The sequence below is a fragment of the Coffea eugenioides genome, chromosome 5 (genome assembly GCF_003713205.1).
Source record: "Coffea eugenioides isolate CCC68of chromosome 5, Ceug_1.0, whole genome shotgun sequence".
In the NCBI taxonomy this organism is placed as follows: domain Eukaryota; kingdom Viridiplantae; phylum Streptophyta; class Magnoliopsida; order Gentianales; family Rubiaceae; genus Coffea; species Coffea eugenioides.
In genome coordinates, this window is record NC_040039.1 from 47,795,166 (window position 1) to 47,811,231 (window position 16,066).

At 38.7% G+C, this 16,066-nt stretch overlaps 3 protein-coding genes across 4 annotated transcripts; 2 read left to right on the plus strand and 1 right to left on the minus strand.

Moving 5' to 3' along the window:
* Positions 1 to 159: 159 nt before the first annotated feature.
* Positions 160 to 3,747, plus strand: LOC113770144 (multiple organellar RNA editing factor 8, chloroplastic/mitochondrial). The gene is given in 5 exon segments (XM_027314525.1): positions 160 to 335; positions 338 to 624; positions 1,791 to 1,888; positions 2,011 to 2,076; positions 2,797 to 3,747. Coding segments are annotated over 5 exon segments (1,260 nt in total). The 5' UTR covers positions 160 to 209; the 3' UTR covers positions 3,480 to 3,747.
* Positions 3,748 to 4,171: 424 nt separating this feature from the next.
* Positions 4,172 to 7,763, minus strand: LOC113770899 (nucleoporin GLE1). 2 transcript variants are annotated; one of them, XM_027315520.1, is made up of 7 exons: positions 7,608 to 7,763; positions 7,245 to 7,336; positions 6,551 to 6,969; positions 6,414 to 6,466; positions 6,151 to 6,188; positions 5,019 to 5,433; positions 4,172 to 4,591 (listed from the first exon to the last, which is right to left on the minus strand). In XM_027315520.1, the coding sequence occupies exons 2-7, from the start codon at positions 7,286 to 7,288 to the stop codon at positions 4,367 to 4,369; spliced, it is 1,194 nt and encodes a 397-aa protein (XP_027171321.1). In that variant the 5' UTR covers positions 7,289 to 7,336; positions 7,608 to 7,763; the 3' UTR covers positions 4,172 to 4,366. The 2 variants fall into 2 exon arrangements, with proteins under 2 accessions (XP_027171321.1, XP_027171322.1); XM_027315521.1 differs by lacking the exon at positions 7,245 to 7,336 and having other exon boundaries at positions 7,608 to 7,762.
* A 236-nt stretch (positions 7,764 to 7,999) lies between these two features.
* Positions 8,000 to 11,573, plus strand: LOC113769964 (UBP1-associated protein 2C-like). The gene is made up of 2 exons (XM_027314312.1): positions 8,000 to 9,495; positions 11,161 to 11,573. The coding sequence occupies exon 1, from the start codon at positions 8,157 to 8,159 to the stop codon at positions 9,492 to 9,494; it is 1,338 nt and encodes a 445-aa protein (XP_027170113.1). The 5' UTR covers positions 8,000 to 8,156; the 3' UTR covers position 9,495; positions 11,161 to 11,573.
* The last annotated feature ends 4,493 nt before the right edge of the window (positions 11,574 to 16,066 follow it).

The window sequence follows — 16,066 nt, forward strand, 5'->3', positions numbered from 1 at the left end:
AACTTTTCAACTCACACGTGTAAACAAAAGCAACAGAAAGAGAAATAAAAAAAAGAAGATATTTATGTCATTTTGTCAAAGTCCAGGGGCAATCTGAGAATTCTCGCTCTATATAAATAACAAAACCCTAAACCATTGTTTCCCCCTCTCATACCCTTTCTCCTTATCTCACTCTCTTCGTTTCCGCTGAGTTGAGGGCTTCTACAGAAATGGCAACTCGGATCTTCACTCGGTCGTCTCTACTCACTCCCACCAAACAAACCCTAACTTCCTTCTTCTCTCGGTCCTTCGCTTCACTTTCTCTATCTAACCTTCGCAATCTCTGTCCACTACCGCTTCCTCCTTCTCCCTTCTCCGTCTCCGCCCTCTCGTCGCCGTCGCGAGCAGCCTCCGCAGCAGCACCTCTGTCGCGACTGGCCTTCGAGGTTTTGCGACTCGTCACACATCGTCGTCTCTCAACGACCCAAACCCTAACTGGTCCAATCGCCCACCTAAAGAGACGATTTTGCTTGATGGATGTGATTTTGAACACTGGCTTGTGGTTATGGAGAAGCCTGAAGGGGATCCCACCAGAGATGAGATCATCGATAGCTATATCAAAACCCTAGCAGAAGTTGTTGGAAGGTTTGTGACGAGAATTTTCTGAATTGAATTACTTGTTTGTTAAATTTTTTTTTTCGTTTAACTGAAGTTAGTATTAGTTTGTGAGTGTTTGATAGATACTCAGTATTTATTTTATTAGTAGATTTTCGAGAAACTCCGACCTCTATATCTAGGTCTGAGATGTTTAGATTTTTCAAAACTCCATAGATGTATGTTGATCTAAAGCATATACTTCTGTTTTTTTTTTTTCTTTTTTAGCATAAAGTTGCCTCCTATTATATATTATATTAAATTAATAGTAATGGATTCTCATAAGCGTCATTTTATATTTAATATGAACGACGAGGTCTATTATCGCTTTTTGCATGTCGTCGGAAATTTAAAGTAGGAGAGTTATAGCTATTAGTTTAGGAAAATTTTTGACTTTATTGTTTCCGATGAGCCATGGACAATTAAAAGTGATGTCTTTCAGGAGAAACTAGGATTGGAAATGATTTCGGTTGGTTGTCTTTGTTTAATTGCTTAAGATGTTTGGAGACACTTGACTCTGAAGTTCTGATGACATTGATTGTGAAATTTTTTCATCCGATGGGCATTTCTGGAGTATGGAGTCCAAGGGACATTGACTGAAGGGTGGTGTAGTTCTTGCTGTTTGTAATGCTAAATTAGATACATACTTTTGGGGCTTATTATCTTTCTTTTTCCCAGTAACGTAGCCTGTTCTTCTTTACTGTTGTACAAATTTCTGACGGATAATGTGTATCTGTTTAGCCATTAAAAAATTGCAACTAACATTTAAAAAATGAGGAACTGCTCTAGAACACTGATGATAGTGAAATTTCTACTATGTTTTATGGGATAATCCTAGACTAGGTTGCCCTCATTGAGGAGTGTCCTTAGGTTTGTGCCACATGGATTAGTGTGTAGGAGTGCCTATGCTTTTTGGTGTATGTGCCACCAACCTATGTGGCCCATAGAATATCTTGGTCTGTGTGATTATCTGAAAATTCATTCAAACAAGCCCATTGTCTGTGTTAGATACGCTTCTGTTTTCGGGTATCTGTTTGTGGATTGAGCAAATCTACCCTCATATGGTATTTCAGTGATTGGTACAATTGGAAATAATTGAATTTTCAATTGGCTAGCATTTCATTTTGGTGGTTATTTACTTGCACTTGTTGTTACAGTGAGGAGGAAGCAAGAATGAAGATCTATTCAGTCTCCACTAGACACTACTTTGCATTTGGAGCCCTTGTGTCTGAAGAGCTTTCTTATAAGCTGAAAGGTAACTGAATTATGTGGCTTCTTGTTAAGCTTTGATGAATATGGTATCCTTAGCAATTTTGTTGCCAAAATTTGAGAAAGAATCTAATTCCTAAGCATTTTCTTTCTTTTGTTCATGTGTAGAACTGCCTCGTGTCCGCTGGGTCCTTCCAGATTCTTACTTGGACGTTAGGAACAAGGATTATGGAGGTACTAGTGTCTGTGTTTGGTTGCTGAGCCATTTGAATCTTCAACAGTGAAACTTTGTTCTTTTGGCAGTTTGGTTGATTATTATGTTATTGAATTAACTGACTTGTGAGGGAATGATTTTCTTTTCTATTTTCTTTCCTTAAACTATTTTCTTATCTGGTTTCTTTTAATTTTACCTTTTACATTTACTAGTAGTTTGGAAAACAATTATTTGAAGTGACTGCTATACTTAGACTTTCTCTGCTAGTTGGTTTGATCTATTCAAGAGTTACTTCCCTATGATTACTTTTGGCATGCATGGTTCGATCTATTCAAGTTATATATGTGCTTTTCTTCTAGTGTTATTTGCAAATTTAGTTCCTTGTGACAGCAAGTTTGCTCCAGCTGTTTGATACTGCTCTGCTGTGATGTGACAATTCAGCAGTCCCAACTTGTTTTCTTGGTTTCTATTTCATTTCACCTACATATGTCCTGCTACTATGATTTTGATGATTTGTGAGTTTGGGATGCTTTGCTCTTCTGATTCAAGCTTGCTTGCTTGGTTTCTGATAGATAAACATATTTTTAACCATTTACCATCCAACTGCTACGATGCTTTGGACTCATTGAGCATCTGCATGATCTGTTACCTTGTCCATTCATGCTGCATCCTGGTTTGCCTGTTACATTAATGTTTACCTGTTTATAATGTTAAACTGCCAATGCTACTGGATATTGCAGGGGAACCTTTCATTAATGGTCAGGCTGTTCCATATGACCCCAAGTATCATGAGGAGTGGGTGAGAAACAATGCTCGGGCAAATGAGCGAAATAGACGCAATGACAGACCACGCAACCATGACCGTAGCAGAAACTTTGAGAGAAGAAACATGGGCCAAGGGGGGCCTGGAGGGCCTAGGAACTTTGGTCCCACCAATACAGGGGACATACCCCCCAATAACATGGGAGGTGGTGCACCCAATAGGGGTGGCATGCCACCCAACAACCTCGGTGGCATGCCATCCAATAACATGGGAGGACAACAAGCACCGGGCTACATGGGACAGCAACCGTCAAACTACAACATGGGACAACAGCCACCATCCTACAACATGGGACAACAGCCACCAAACTACAACATGGGACAGCAGCCACCACACTATGGGGGACAACAGCCACCAAACTATGGGGGACAACAGCCCCCATCAAGCTATATGGGCGGAAATCAGCACAACATGGGAGGTGTGCCAAACAATGCAGAAAATTTCCAATATGATAATGCACCGAAGAGTGGAGGAGCACCTTATCAACCTGGTCCTGGGCCGAATCAGAACAATTATGCACCAAACGTGGCTGGTGGAAATCCTTACCAGAACCAGAACATGCCTGGAAGGGATATTCCACCGCCTCAAAACTATCAATAGGCAGACTGGATGTAAATGAAATTTGTTATCTTTAGGATTTTGTCTTGAAAGCCTAAGCTTATATGGTAACCAGTGAGATGGATGTTTAGTTTGGTGATATGTTTATTTTTGGTTGAATGGAAGTGGTATAACAGTTGGGAGGAGAGGCAAGAATATTTTGCTCCTGCTGCCTTGAATGTGATGTACAATTGGTATATCATTGGCAGGCAAGTTACCCAAACCTGTATTTTTCATGTCCGTGGGAGCTCAGGTGAAACTTGTTAGCCTATCATGCTTGTTTAACCAATATTAGTTTCTCATCATGATCTGAAATTCGAAATACAGCGCAGAATGTTACTGAAGCGCTAAGCTATCTGCATACTTGTCCAACATGGCTTACCAGCTGTTCACGAGAGTTCTGTATATCAATGGAGAGGTTACTGGTGGAGAGAGGATGTTAAACCAGTGACGTGTCCATGTCTCCTCTTATCTTAGGTTATATTAAAAGTTGGTAAAAACAGAGTTAAACATTGACAATGGAAATGAGTTCCCCTTCTTTGTCGATTTCTTTACCACCTTAATTCAGTAATTTAACTGCTCGCAGTTCCTGCTTCTCTGAGAAATATGGAGAAAAATAGGGAGAGCGGCGGGAACAAATCAAATGGAGCAAAAATAGGGAGCGGGTTGGGACATGGGAATGAGTCAGCCAGGAATATAACGCACTCTAACCCCTAATTCAGAATGAGAATTGTCGGTTACAAAGCAGAATTCTAAAAGATTACAGTAATCTATTTCATTTTCATGTTCACTTATTGGAGAATGACAACATTCATATATTGAGCTAAAGATCATATTTATAATGCGTAAAGTGCTCCATTCTCATTGACTGATTAGGATCTTAGTTTATTCTACCAACCCTCTGCTTTGGTCTGTAACCAGGAATTAATTTCGGAGTTGTCTTGAGTTGCAGATTCAGCTCTTTTGATCTTGGCTAGACGGATTTGATCCGCTAGAGAGACTTGGTGTTGTTCTGTTCTTGTGAACAATGCATCCAACTTTCCTACATCCACGTTCTTCCAGGTTCGTTGGTGATGACTGCTGAAATGACTGATAGCAGGTTTCAGTTTGTGGATCTGAAAACAGCCAAAACAACCTCTATGAACCACTACACTGATAACACGATCTAAGATCTGAAACAAAAAGAAAAAGAGTACAGACAACAGCATCCAGTTCTGACTGAAATTTGATACAACCCAACTAGAGAGTTCATCATAGGTAACTCCAAAGCATGGGTCCTCTTCAAAGGAAACAAATCAGTACAAATAATCTGCTCCTAAATGCAACATATGTACTAAATTATGAACCCCTCATTTAAATTCTTCTAAACAGCAAAATGTATCAGTAACTAAAACATCAGCACCGTACGAAGGCATAGAGTGGTGTCCTTTTCAAAACCTAAAGTGCAAACGAATTGTCATTTATTTTTGGCAAATTCATGTCTAGAGAACAAAATTAAAACTATATCTAGCTTCATTCACGTGGGGTTTCAAAGGTTTGTACCTTCGTCAGTTTTGCCTTCAATTTAGATTCTTGATTGGCAGCAAATTCTTCTCTCTCTTCCTTTGACCTTTTCCTTTTTCTAACTTTTGCCTTCTGCGCTAGTTCCCTTTTCCTTTGAGCAAGTATTTTCTTTCTTTCATCTCTTTCCTTTGCTGCTCTTTCTGCTAGTACATGTGCCATTTCCTTTTCCTTTGCCATTTGTGCTGCACGCTCAAGATGTTGGAGAGCTATTGCTCTTTTCATCTTCTCGTAGCTATCCCAATCTAGTTCTTGTTGGTCACTACCCCCTGTCTTAGCAACTCTAGCAATGCTTTCAGCCCATAACTGCAAAAGTTTTTCCTCTGACCTTTTCCATTTCAAACGTTGTCCCCACAGCTTCTGCAGTGACCTGCTTATTCTTGTCTTAGTCTGATTACTGCAAAACAGAATAACACTTTAGTTCTAAATCTCCCAAGCTCAAGAGTCTTAAGTGTCAATGTTGAACATGGTATGTCAAGCATCCATGCAATGGTACAAACAGTTAGAGAGCTCATGCTGTGTATGAAAAGGGTGAATTTTGGGGTCAAATACAAGGAAAAACAGGGTAATTGAAAAATGGAGAAACAAAGTATTTGTGATGTGAATGATGCATCTCAATTCAAAAGGTCTAAGTTATGAAATATCTTGGCAGTGGATCTTACATAAAATTGTAGGCACTAGAACACGTTAAGCTGAATATAAATCATGCAAAGTTGCACCATACATTCAATTAGTTCTCTTGGGTGAGTCAACTGCAGCTATAGGCCATTCACAATCTTTCTATGGCAGGTTCTAGCTCTTATATGTAGCCACATGTTAAATTAAGAAGAAAGTTTGTCAACCACCGGATAACAAAAGAATTACATCTTTAATCCAGTCAAAGACAAGAAAGCACAATACTGGTGCCTAATGACTATTCACCTGAAGTAGCGTTCCAGGATTTTAGCAGCTCCTGACTATATTGGACTACAAGTTTGGGAATAATGCACAACAAATTTCATACTTGTATAATCTGCATTTTAAATTTAAAGAAGAGAAAAAAAAAGCAAATATACTGCATAAGTATCAAAAAAGCAAATTGACTATTTAGAGAGAGAGAGAAAATAGAAAGTACCTAAGCGAGCGAGGGCATTCAGACATTTTCGCTCTTACCTGATAATTTTTACGGAGAAGGAAAATGTTACAGAAAATTATAGCAGTAAAAGAATGTGGTTTCACGGACCTTTGCTGCTAATAATATACGGGAAGAGTTAGTGCAAAATGTAACAGTATGACCAGAGGAGCAGCCATCTGATGTCAAACACATACTTTATTGGCAGACTGTAATCATGAAGTAATAAATATTTTCTAAATTAGTAGGTTCTTACATGACTTCACCTTGGGATCTCTCAAGGCTTCTTTTGTCCTTCGGCTGATTATCTCCCGTGTCTCTGCATATGTAGTAAGAGAATTTAGAGTGACAAAAGCTTGAAGGAGAAATATTTCTAATGCTGTCAAGGAGTTAAACATGGTACCTTCACTGTGTTTTCTGCCTTTGTTCCATGGGACTTTTCCTTTATTTGCTAGTCCAATCCTTTTTCTTCTTTGCATTTCCCTTTCATTCTCAGAGTTAGAATTCTTTGCCAGATTGGAAAGATTATCCTGTCGAGTATCTTCAGTTAAAGGTTGGTCCTTTAATAAACTAGAACAGTTTTTTTGACAAGAATCCACAACGTGAAATGTCTCCGCAATACTAATGCTGGCCGGAAAACTTCTACAATGATAAGGCACCAAGCACGAACTAACACAGGTAACCAAGGAAGAGACCTTCTTCACACGAGACACACCAACAATCAACACTGTTGTGCTTGATCGTGCTCGTATGTGTTCAACTGCATAACCAGAATTTGGTACTAGTAGACTGTTGTCCTTGTGAATAGGAGTGGAGAGCTTCCTGAGAGCAATGTTGTGTCACTAATAAACTAAACATTCATCAGGGCACAAATTTTCTCTATCTGGCTACGTCATAACATAAATGACAGTACAGAAACCAGTGACGCGAAAAGCTTTATTAGCAAGTTCAGATGGGAAACGAATCTTTTGACAATTTAAGCTTCATATCAACCAATATTCAGCGCCACCAAGACCTACTTTTTATTTTCCCAAGTAAATGTCCCTAATTATCTGAATAAACACAAAACAGGGAAAAGGTTGTATTCAACTACTTACATCCTATTTAATACCGTCACCACACATGCTAATATGTTAGCCATAATCTTCAAGCAGAAAAGCAAATTTCCAAACTGGTTTTCCAATATTTTCTGCATTTGTATAAATAGGTATCAGTAATTGCACTAAAACCATCCAGACCACTCAATTTTGCCGGGGAAAAGAGCACATAAAATCTACTTGGAGTTCTATAACTTGAAATGCACAATGTGGGATTAAATTAGCAAGCAAATTCCGGAAAGTGGAGGAAACATGACAGGAGATCATGAAAGATTGCAACTTGGGAAGCTATGAATTGAAATTGCAAAAACCCACATCAAGAATTTGACAGAAAATACAGAGGCAAGTGATGGGGAGCCTTACCAGGGAGACAAGAGCATTGCAGTAAAGAAAATGTACTACGAATAGTTATCTTATTGAATAGCCCCCAGAATTCCAAAAGCAATCGTCAGATGGAGGAGGGGAGAACTGGCACTGGTTGAGTGAACAGTTTAGATGCTCGATGCAAGCAATGAGGAAAATCCTACGATTGTCTTACACGCGCACCACGTAGCGGGTGTTGGAAATCATTATCTAATTTTTACACGCAAGCATGAAAATTGCCCTTGTTTTTGCCCTTTTTTACCTGTGTGTGTGTAACATTTCATGCATTTTGGGTCGCTAGTTGTAGCTTTAACTGCAAAGCAACATGAACAACCCATAGGCTGAAAATCTTAATCCAGAATTTCGTCTTCCAACAAGCCCAGCCCAACCCAATTCAAGTGGATTCTTCTCCGCCGCTCCACGTCATCTTCGATCCGTATAAATGGAAACGCCCGTCTAATTTCCACTTCAATTCTCGGTCCTGACTCTGTCTAGGATTAGGGTTTTAACATCTCCTTTTTTTCACTTTCCCTTCCTATTACATCAGCAATGGATCCGATTAAGAAGAGGAAGCTCGATGAAAACGGCGTTCTATTACACGATCCAGACGGCGCCGTCGCCGCAGGAATGGTACCTTTCAAGCTTTCCGTCGAAGACGCGCGTAAAATCCTCGAACCCTTTTCCCGCGAACAGCTACTCGAGATCGTCCAATCAGCCATCCTTCGCCACGTGGACGTTCTCGACCTAGTACGATCCATCGCCGACCGGGACCCAGCACAGAGGAAGCTCTTCATCCGCGGCCTTGGTTGGGAAACCACGACGGACAAGCTACGAGCTCTCTTCTCCCAATACGGTGATCTCGAAGAAGCTGTTGTAATTCTCGACAAAGTCACTGGAAAATCGAAAGGTTATGGCTTTATCACTTTCAAGCATATTGATGGGGCAATGGCAGCTCTTAAGGAACCTAGTAAGAAAATTGATGGTCGGATGACGGTTACTCAGCTAGCGGCTGCTGGTGTGTCTGGTGGGCCGGGTGGCGGAGGGGGGAATAATCAGGTGGATGTTTCGGATAGGAAGATTTATGTGGCAAATGTACCTTATGATATGCCGGCTGAGAGGCTGTTAGCTCATTTTTCCATGTATGGCGAAATAGAAGAGGGACCATTAGGCTTTGATAAGGCAACGGGGAAATCGAGAGGGTTTGCTTTATTTGTGTATAAAACTGCCAATGCTGCGAGGGCGTCTTTGGTGGATTCTGTGAAGAATATAGATGGGCATCAGTTGAACTGTAAACTTGCTATTGATGGGAAGAAGAAGCCAGGTCCTGGAGGGCCTCAGGGTGGTAATGAAGGGAACAATGATGGTATTGGGGTGGGGATGCCTGGTGGGATTGCTGCGCAATATGGTGGGCACGGTGGAGTTGGTGGTGTAACTGGATATAGTGGATTTTCCGTGCCTTCGGTGGGTGGGAATCAATTGAATTCGTCATTAGGTAGTGGTGGTGGCGGCGTTGGTGTTGGTGGTCCAGGGATGTCCGGTATTGGCAGCCAAGGGATGGGGTCTAATTTAGGTGTTAGTGGTGGACTTGGTCCTTATGGTGGCGGGACGCATTATGGTGGGCCTGGTTCTACTGGATATGGTGGGTTGGGTGGAGCTGGTGGAGGATTGAGTGGTGTTGGGAGTGGAGTTGGTGGTGCTGGTCGTGGTTCTTTTTATGGATTGCCACCAAGCTCAGGTGGTATGCCAACTGGAGATTATCAACAGGGGGCACACTATGGCTTATCTTCGTCTGGATATCAAAGCCAGCATCATCAGACAGCAGGAACCTCACCAGCTCCCAGAGTTCCAACTGGGGGAATCTACCAAGGGGTGCCTCCTTACTATTGAGGTAGATTTTCTAATTTATTCAAATATTGCATCATTTTTTGAACAAATGTGTCACTCCTTTCTACCTACATTCTGCTGGTTCACCGTTCTCTCGTTGTACTCTCTTTTTGTGGTTTGTTTTAGGGATTCTTGTCAATTTTAGTGATTGTTTAACCATTCATCACGTGATCTGGAGTGAACATGTTCTATTGTATTTTTTTAGTTGGAGTTATAACTTGTTTGACAGTGAATTCTTTCATGGATTTCTGCATGATTTGGGAGGTTGCATGTTTTTGGTTTTGTTTTGGTGATCATTAATATGTCTGGTCAGTACCATGCATTTTTTGTTTTGTTTCATTTTTTATTACACTGTCCCATTTTCATACTTGTATGTGATGAACTGGTGCTTCATACAAAGTGCATCATGGATGGTTTAGTGCTTATCGTTGTGCTTGTTGTTACCTTTCTTCCCCACTCTGTATTATTTGAACTTATTGCTGAATGATACATTGTAGAAGACTTTCCTATAATAATTTCCAGATTTAAGAAAGTGTTACCTCTGAGTTCTACCAGCTTTTTCTTTGCATGCTGAGTTAATATCGTACGCCAATGTGCCTTAAAAGATTTGATTTTTTTTGAATTTTGAGAAACTTGTTACCATTTGAATTGGTTGCATGGTTCAATTTGTTTCGGATAATAGTTGGAAGTAATTGGTGGAGATATGTTTTTTTCATGTAGTGTAAATGAGTCAGAATTGATGATTGCAATGTGCGGCATTAGTAAGAATAACAGTATTGCTCTATCTTTGCGCAACATAGACCATATTTACAGGGGTTGACCTGTTTATGTGCTTTTGTTCATCCTGATCGTTTTTGTTATGTAATTTTGGAGTTAGCCTCCGATTTGGTCCCCATGCTTGTGGGTTCATTTAGCGATCCTCTTTTGTTAGTCTACGCAGCGAGAAAGTCTTCTTTTGTTGTAGTCTGTTGTATTTTTCTTTGTGCTGGTTCATATGAAGTCATACATCCTATGAGATGTTTTATTTATCTACTATTCTAAATTAATGGGCAAGTTCTTTTTTGGAGGCTTCTGCTTCATTTTTCTTATGCACCATCTACGGATGAGAATTATGCTTTTACAACATTTGGATTGTAAACTAACAAATTTTTTGCCTTAAGCTGATAGCTGAAAGAAAGGGGTAATCGACAGTAAATCTTCAAATTCTCTTCCTGGTTCGACCTGTGTTTGATATGTATTTTATGTGCATCTACTTTGATCACATGAACCTATGCTATTCGTGTGAATCTTCAATAATGCATGATTTACATATTTTTAACCTTCGTTCTCTTTGTAACAACAGCAGTAGCTTTTCTCACCTTTATTGTCGTATTCTAGAAATTATAATTCCTTTTTTATTTTTCCTTCTTGCGCTTGGTTGTTGGTTGTCTGAATTTTGTCACTATTCATTGTTGTTTTGCTCTGTGACAAGACCCTTTTTTTTGGGTGTATCATCTCTAGTGTTGGAGAGAATTATGGTGCGTTTGGTTACTTCTATATTGTCATGGTGCTGCTGCTGCTTGGCTTAAATTCTTGCCTTTTCTTTCTTGAGTTTTTATGATGTTTGAGCTTTGTTTTGCAAGGTGTATGTGGATTGACATTTTAAGTTGTGAATGGATGTTTGGTTCAGGTGTGTGAGAGCTTGTTGGCGCAGTTGCTTTTTATGGTTCTGGTGATTTCGTGCAGACAATATGAACTCTGGCTTCATGATTTTGATTTGCTGTGTAGTTTGGCTCTTCGATACATCTGCGCTTCATGATGTCATCAAGTGAAATGCTAGTAATCTAAGTGACTGAGTATTTTGTATTTCTGATCTAGAGCTTCTATGCAATTTGAGTCTGTACGAACTTATTTAGATTGCTATGTGTTTTTAGGGAAAAAGATATGAATTAGACTTTGACTTTAGTTGTTTGTTTTGCTGCGGGTGCAGCTGACTTTTGCTTATGGCATTTGACTTTAATTGGTTCTGATCTGTCTTTGGAGCATCTGCCATATGTTTAGATGCTATGTTATTTTTTATGTATTTGTTTGCCTTTTTTGGTTTCCTTGTGTAGTATTCTGTCAATTAGACATTGCATTTACAGTTGTCACCTTCCAGGCGTAATCTAGTAATCCACCACAAATACAAATCCTTGATAATTTTCTTTGAAGTGAGTTAGAGTGTGCATTAGGTGAATTAGACTAAAAGAGCATTTTTTGGTTTCTCTCTTTGGGGCAAAAAGAATGGAGGAAATGAAAACGGAGGCACGATAAGGAAAATTGTCTACATTAAATTTTGAAAATTTCAGTTGGAAGCTAAATGTTAGGTAAGTGAATTATCTTCATCTAGTGAAAAAACATACAATTATGTGTTGCACTTGGAAAGACAACCATTTATGTGTTGCACTGACATTTGAACTCTGATTGCTTGACGGTATCATTTATCGTGGACAAATTGGATGAAAGTTTTCTTGTTAATCAGGTATTTTTTGCACTCCGATTCTTGTGGAAAATTCTTGTAGTTTTTGAGTTGTGTCTTCTTGGAGTGGTCAACCAACCCCTGATTGGCTTGTCCTAGGTCTCAACATGAGTAAAAATCATGCAGTGTTCTAGCAAGCTAGTCAAATTGAATTGTTATCATTGGACACAATATTTTGCTAATAGTTTTTGTTTTCTATTTACAATTTAGGCATCAGAAGATGTTTTTGTGAGTAGATTTTGTGGCTTAGCCTGAGTACCGATGCATCTTTTTGATGCTTAGCACGAGAGGTGGTGTATCTTAATGCCTGGCCTTAAGAATTTGCTTTCTTAATCGGGCTATTTATTCTTCAACTCTGAAGAATTTTGGATTTTTAGTAAATAAACTATGGTCTAATTGTTATGTGTTCCTGTTGACATGTTTTTAGAAATTGAAGTGGCGCTTGTAGGCATTTTGTTTTACTCAAGTTCTGCTCTCTCATCTGTCTCCTTCAAATGGAACCTTAAGCTCTTAGTCTTATGTTCTTTTGGTGAAATGTGTTGGTTGGTATACATTCTCTGTTTTAGAAAATTTTCTATTGAAAGTGGATGAGATTGAACTGGTAATCATTTGGAGAAGTTCTTTAGATGCCCAAGTTGGAAAGAAGATGACACATCAGCAAACCTGTTGGTAAGCCAATAGTCGTATGTAGACTTTATCTAAGACCGAGAACTCGTATCTCTATGGCAGAAACTGCTGGAAAAATGATCAACAAAAATCAGAACAGGAAAAGCAAAGAGAAAGCAGAGAAAATTTGAGATTGATAATAAGAATGAATTAGAAATTTTAGGAGTCACTTCTTTGTACCATTAGTCATTTTATCACACTAACCCTAAAAAGACGTCAAATCTGCAGGAATTCAAGAGGGTAATAAAATATTTGCACCCTGCCGTTTGTCTCTAGGTTGACTGGTTTGTGATTCCATTTGTGGCCAAAACTCTCCTCCCTAGTTTCCAGTGACATCAATAATGGACATGTCAGAGGGTTCATTATAGTCTTTTAAGTTTGTTAGCCTTGTAGTTCGGTCTAGTGCCTTTTTTGGGTAAACGGGGAATTCTGCCATGTTGCTTTATTTGTTGATTTACTCTCATGACAGTGTTCCTATGACTGAATCGGTAATTGTCCGAGTGTGCTACTCCCTTCTTGATGACTTGATGATGCCGTTGTCCTATAATAATAAGCTGTAAATGTCCTTTGGAATCACCCTTTGGTCATATAACTGACTTGGGGTGGCTAACAATGGCTAATGCTATATTGGCCCCATCTGGGTATGTTTGAAATTGCTATCCTATAAGGTTCAGAAGTCCCTTTCCTCTTTGAGATTGTGAAACAGTCTTTGCATAAATCTGCTGGAGCAATCAAGGTCGCGGCAACTTGCCAATCATCTGGGCGACTTGTTTGCCCGAAGAAAGTATACCATCACATCATGGGGCGGTTATAGAGGAAGTCTGGAATAAGAGTGTCATTGAATGTAATGTACATTTCGAGAAACTCTTGGGCGGATGTAATCTGTTACCATATATGAAAATGTTCCCAGATTGTTGCCTCTTTGGAATATCTTCTAGTCGATTGTATGGATGTTGAATTTTTGTGTAGTCGCGTCATCTTTTGATTGAAGAAATAAAGCAGCAGCAGAAGCAGCAATGCTGTTAACTGGATGACTAGAAAGGCTCATTCCTAGTGATGCGGGAAAAAAGCTCTCCAGATGGACAAGAGAGGAAGTGGGGACAAAGAGGGATGTGTAAAAATATCCACGTTCACTGTGGTTTAGGGGTTGAACTTGCTGCTAGCTCAAATTTCTCAAAATTTTGTCACTCGTGATTTTGATTTGCAAATTAAATCTCGGTAGTGAGTCATGACAGAAGGTTAAAACGTGCTACGTTACATAATAAACAAAATATCAAAAAAATTGTTGGATTGTCAAAAGACAAATGCTGGTTGGTTATCGGTTTTTTTTTTGTTGGGGGGGGAGGGGGGTTGGCGGCGGGGTTTCTTGGGCTTGGGGTTGGTGTGGTTTTGTATACCGGGCAAACAAAGTCGTATATTAATTACTGTGTTATGCGGGCTGAATTTCTAAGAATATTATTGTTAAAATAAAAAGTTGTTATAAAATTGGTGTAGTTTGGGGAGTGTTTCTGATTTAAGGATCATCGCACTTTCGATACGAGGCTTTCAATAAAAATGTTTTTAATTTTCATTTATTTTGTGTTGCTTTAGTTTTCTTTTTAAAAAAAAAAAAAAATTGCAAAAGCTTCTGGTTTTTTTTTTTTTTTTTTTGGCTGGCTTTAGTTTTCTCAATTTTCTCTTTTTTGTTTTTTGTTTGTTTGGCAAGCTAATGAGCGGCGAAGCATTTACCATCGGGACCAGTCATCATGATCTGATCAGGCTGGTCTGCGGTACTCTTTTTTTTTAAAATTTTTTTTTTATTTTTTCCTAACGCCGCAAATTTGATTGGTTGCGTCAGTTATGGAACGTTGATCACAATGTGATCAATGGATGCAGATTGAGGCCAAAATAATTGTCTAAAATAATTTTTTAAAAAGTGAAACAGCATTTTTTTTAAGTAAAATCGTAAATCTCAATTGCGGCGATATTTGTCTTAGATACGGTCAAACCCCGGTGTTCGATCCTTCTGTTGACGATGACAATGACAATGACCACACGCTTTGAACAAGTTTATGCACCACTTTGGAGGTTCGAACGATTACAATTAGGACGAATTCTACCACGCGAAAGGATTCATTGGAAATGTAGCTGTTCTATCGATAAGGGCAAGAGGGGCATTAATAGGTGATATTTAGATTTTTTGGATTTTTCTTATCGAACCTTTTGTTTTATTATCATGTAAGTTCATATGCTAATTATTACATCCTATAAATATTGTTCAACGCTGCATTATTTATCATTATTTAAATTAACATTAACATTAAAAATTTCAAAAATATGACTTAGGCAAATTTTATTAGTATTTTAATAGCATACTTGATTATCATCTAAATTTATAAAATTAACATAGTATCGCATATTAAATTTTTGACAATTCTGGTTTATAATAGGATTTTAGTAATGGGGTTTTTAGTAATATGGTTTAAGGATTTTGATTTTAAGATTACGGTTAAAGGGTTTATGTTTATATTAAGGGTTACACTGTAAGGACCTGAAAATTGAGATTTCATGTTAGGTAAAACGTTAAACCTAAACCCTAATTAAAAAAAAAGGTTACGTTATATGGAAAAAAAAAAGCTTCCTCGCTGGTTAGTTTTATTAAAAAAAAAAAAAAAGAATCTATCGCCTGCTCAGGAGTGGCGATACAAAAAAAAAAATCGCCACTCATGGAAAACAAAGAAGAAGAAAAACCTTTCATGAGCGGCGAATTTTTGCAAAAAGAAAACTTAAGCAATCAAAAATAAATGAAAATTAAAAGCATTTTTATTGGAAGCCTCACGTCGAATTTGCGGCGACCCCTAATTCGAAACCCACCCTCAAACAGCACCAATTTTGTGACAATTTTTATTTTTGACAATATTGCAAGAAATTCGCGTTATTCGGTGATATAAAAATAATACTACAGTTTTTAAAATATAAACCCATAAATTCTAGAATACGCTTTTTCCTTTACACACTGAAATGGGTTTTGGTCTGGGTTAAGCTGAAACATACCGAGTTAATGTATTGCATTTTGTATTTAACAGGTTTCCAGCTCTATTTCGTGCCAGCGGGGAGAATGAAGTATTTTACATTAAGGTCGAGTGTCTTTGATATCTTAGACTCAGGAGGATACCGCTCGTTTATGGGATATGATCAGTACTACTTGACGGGCTATGGCACTAAATCAACAAGCGTTTTAACAGCAGTTCTCGTGATTTCTGAATCAGTAGCGTCAGTTCCACCAAAAATAAAATGCCCTCGTCTCCTGACTGAAGAGCACAAACGGCAACCAGATTGTTCGAATTTGCAAAAACTTGGAGACCAAGAATACCCCCCGCCCCAACCCCGGCTCCCTCCAGAACCTGCCAATTTCACCATATACTACTAGTAC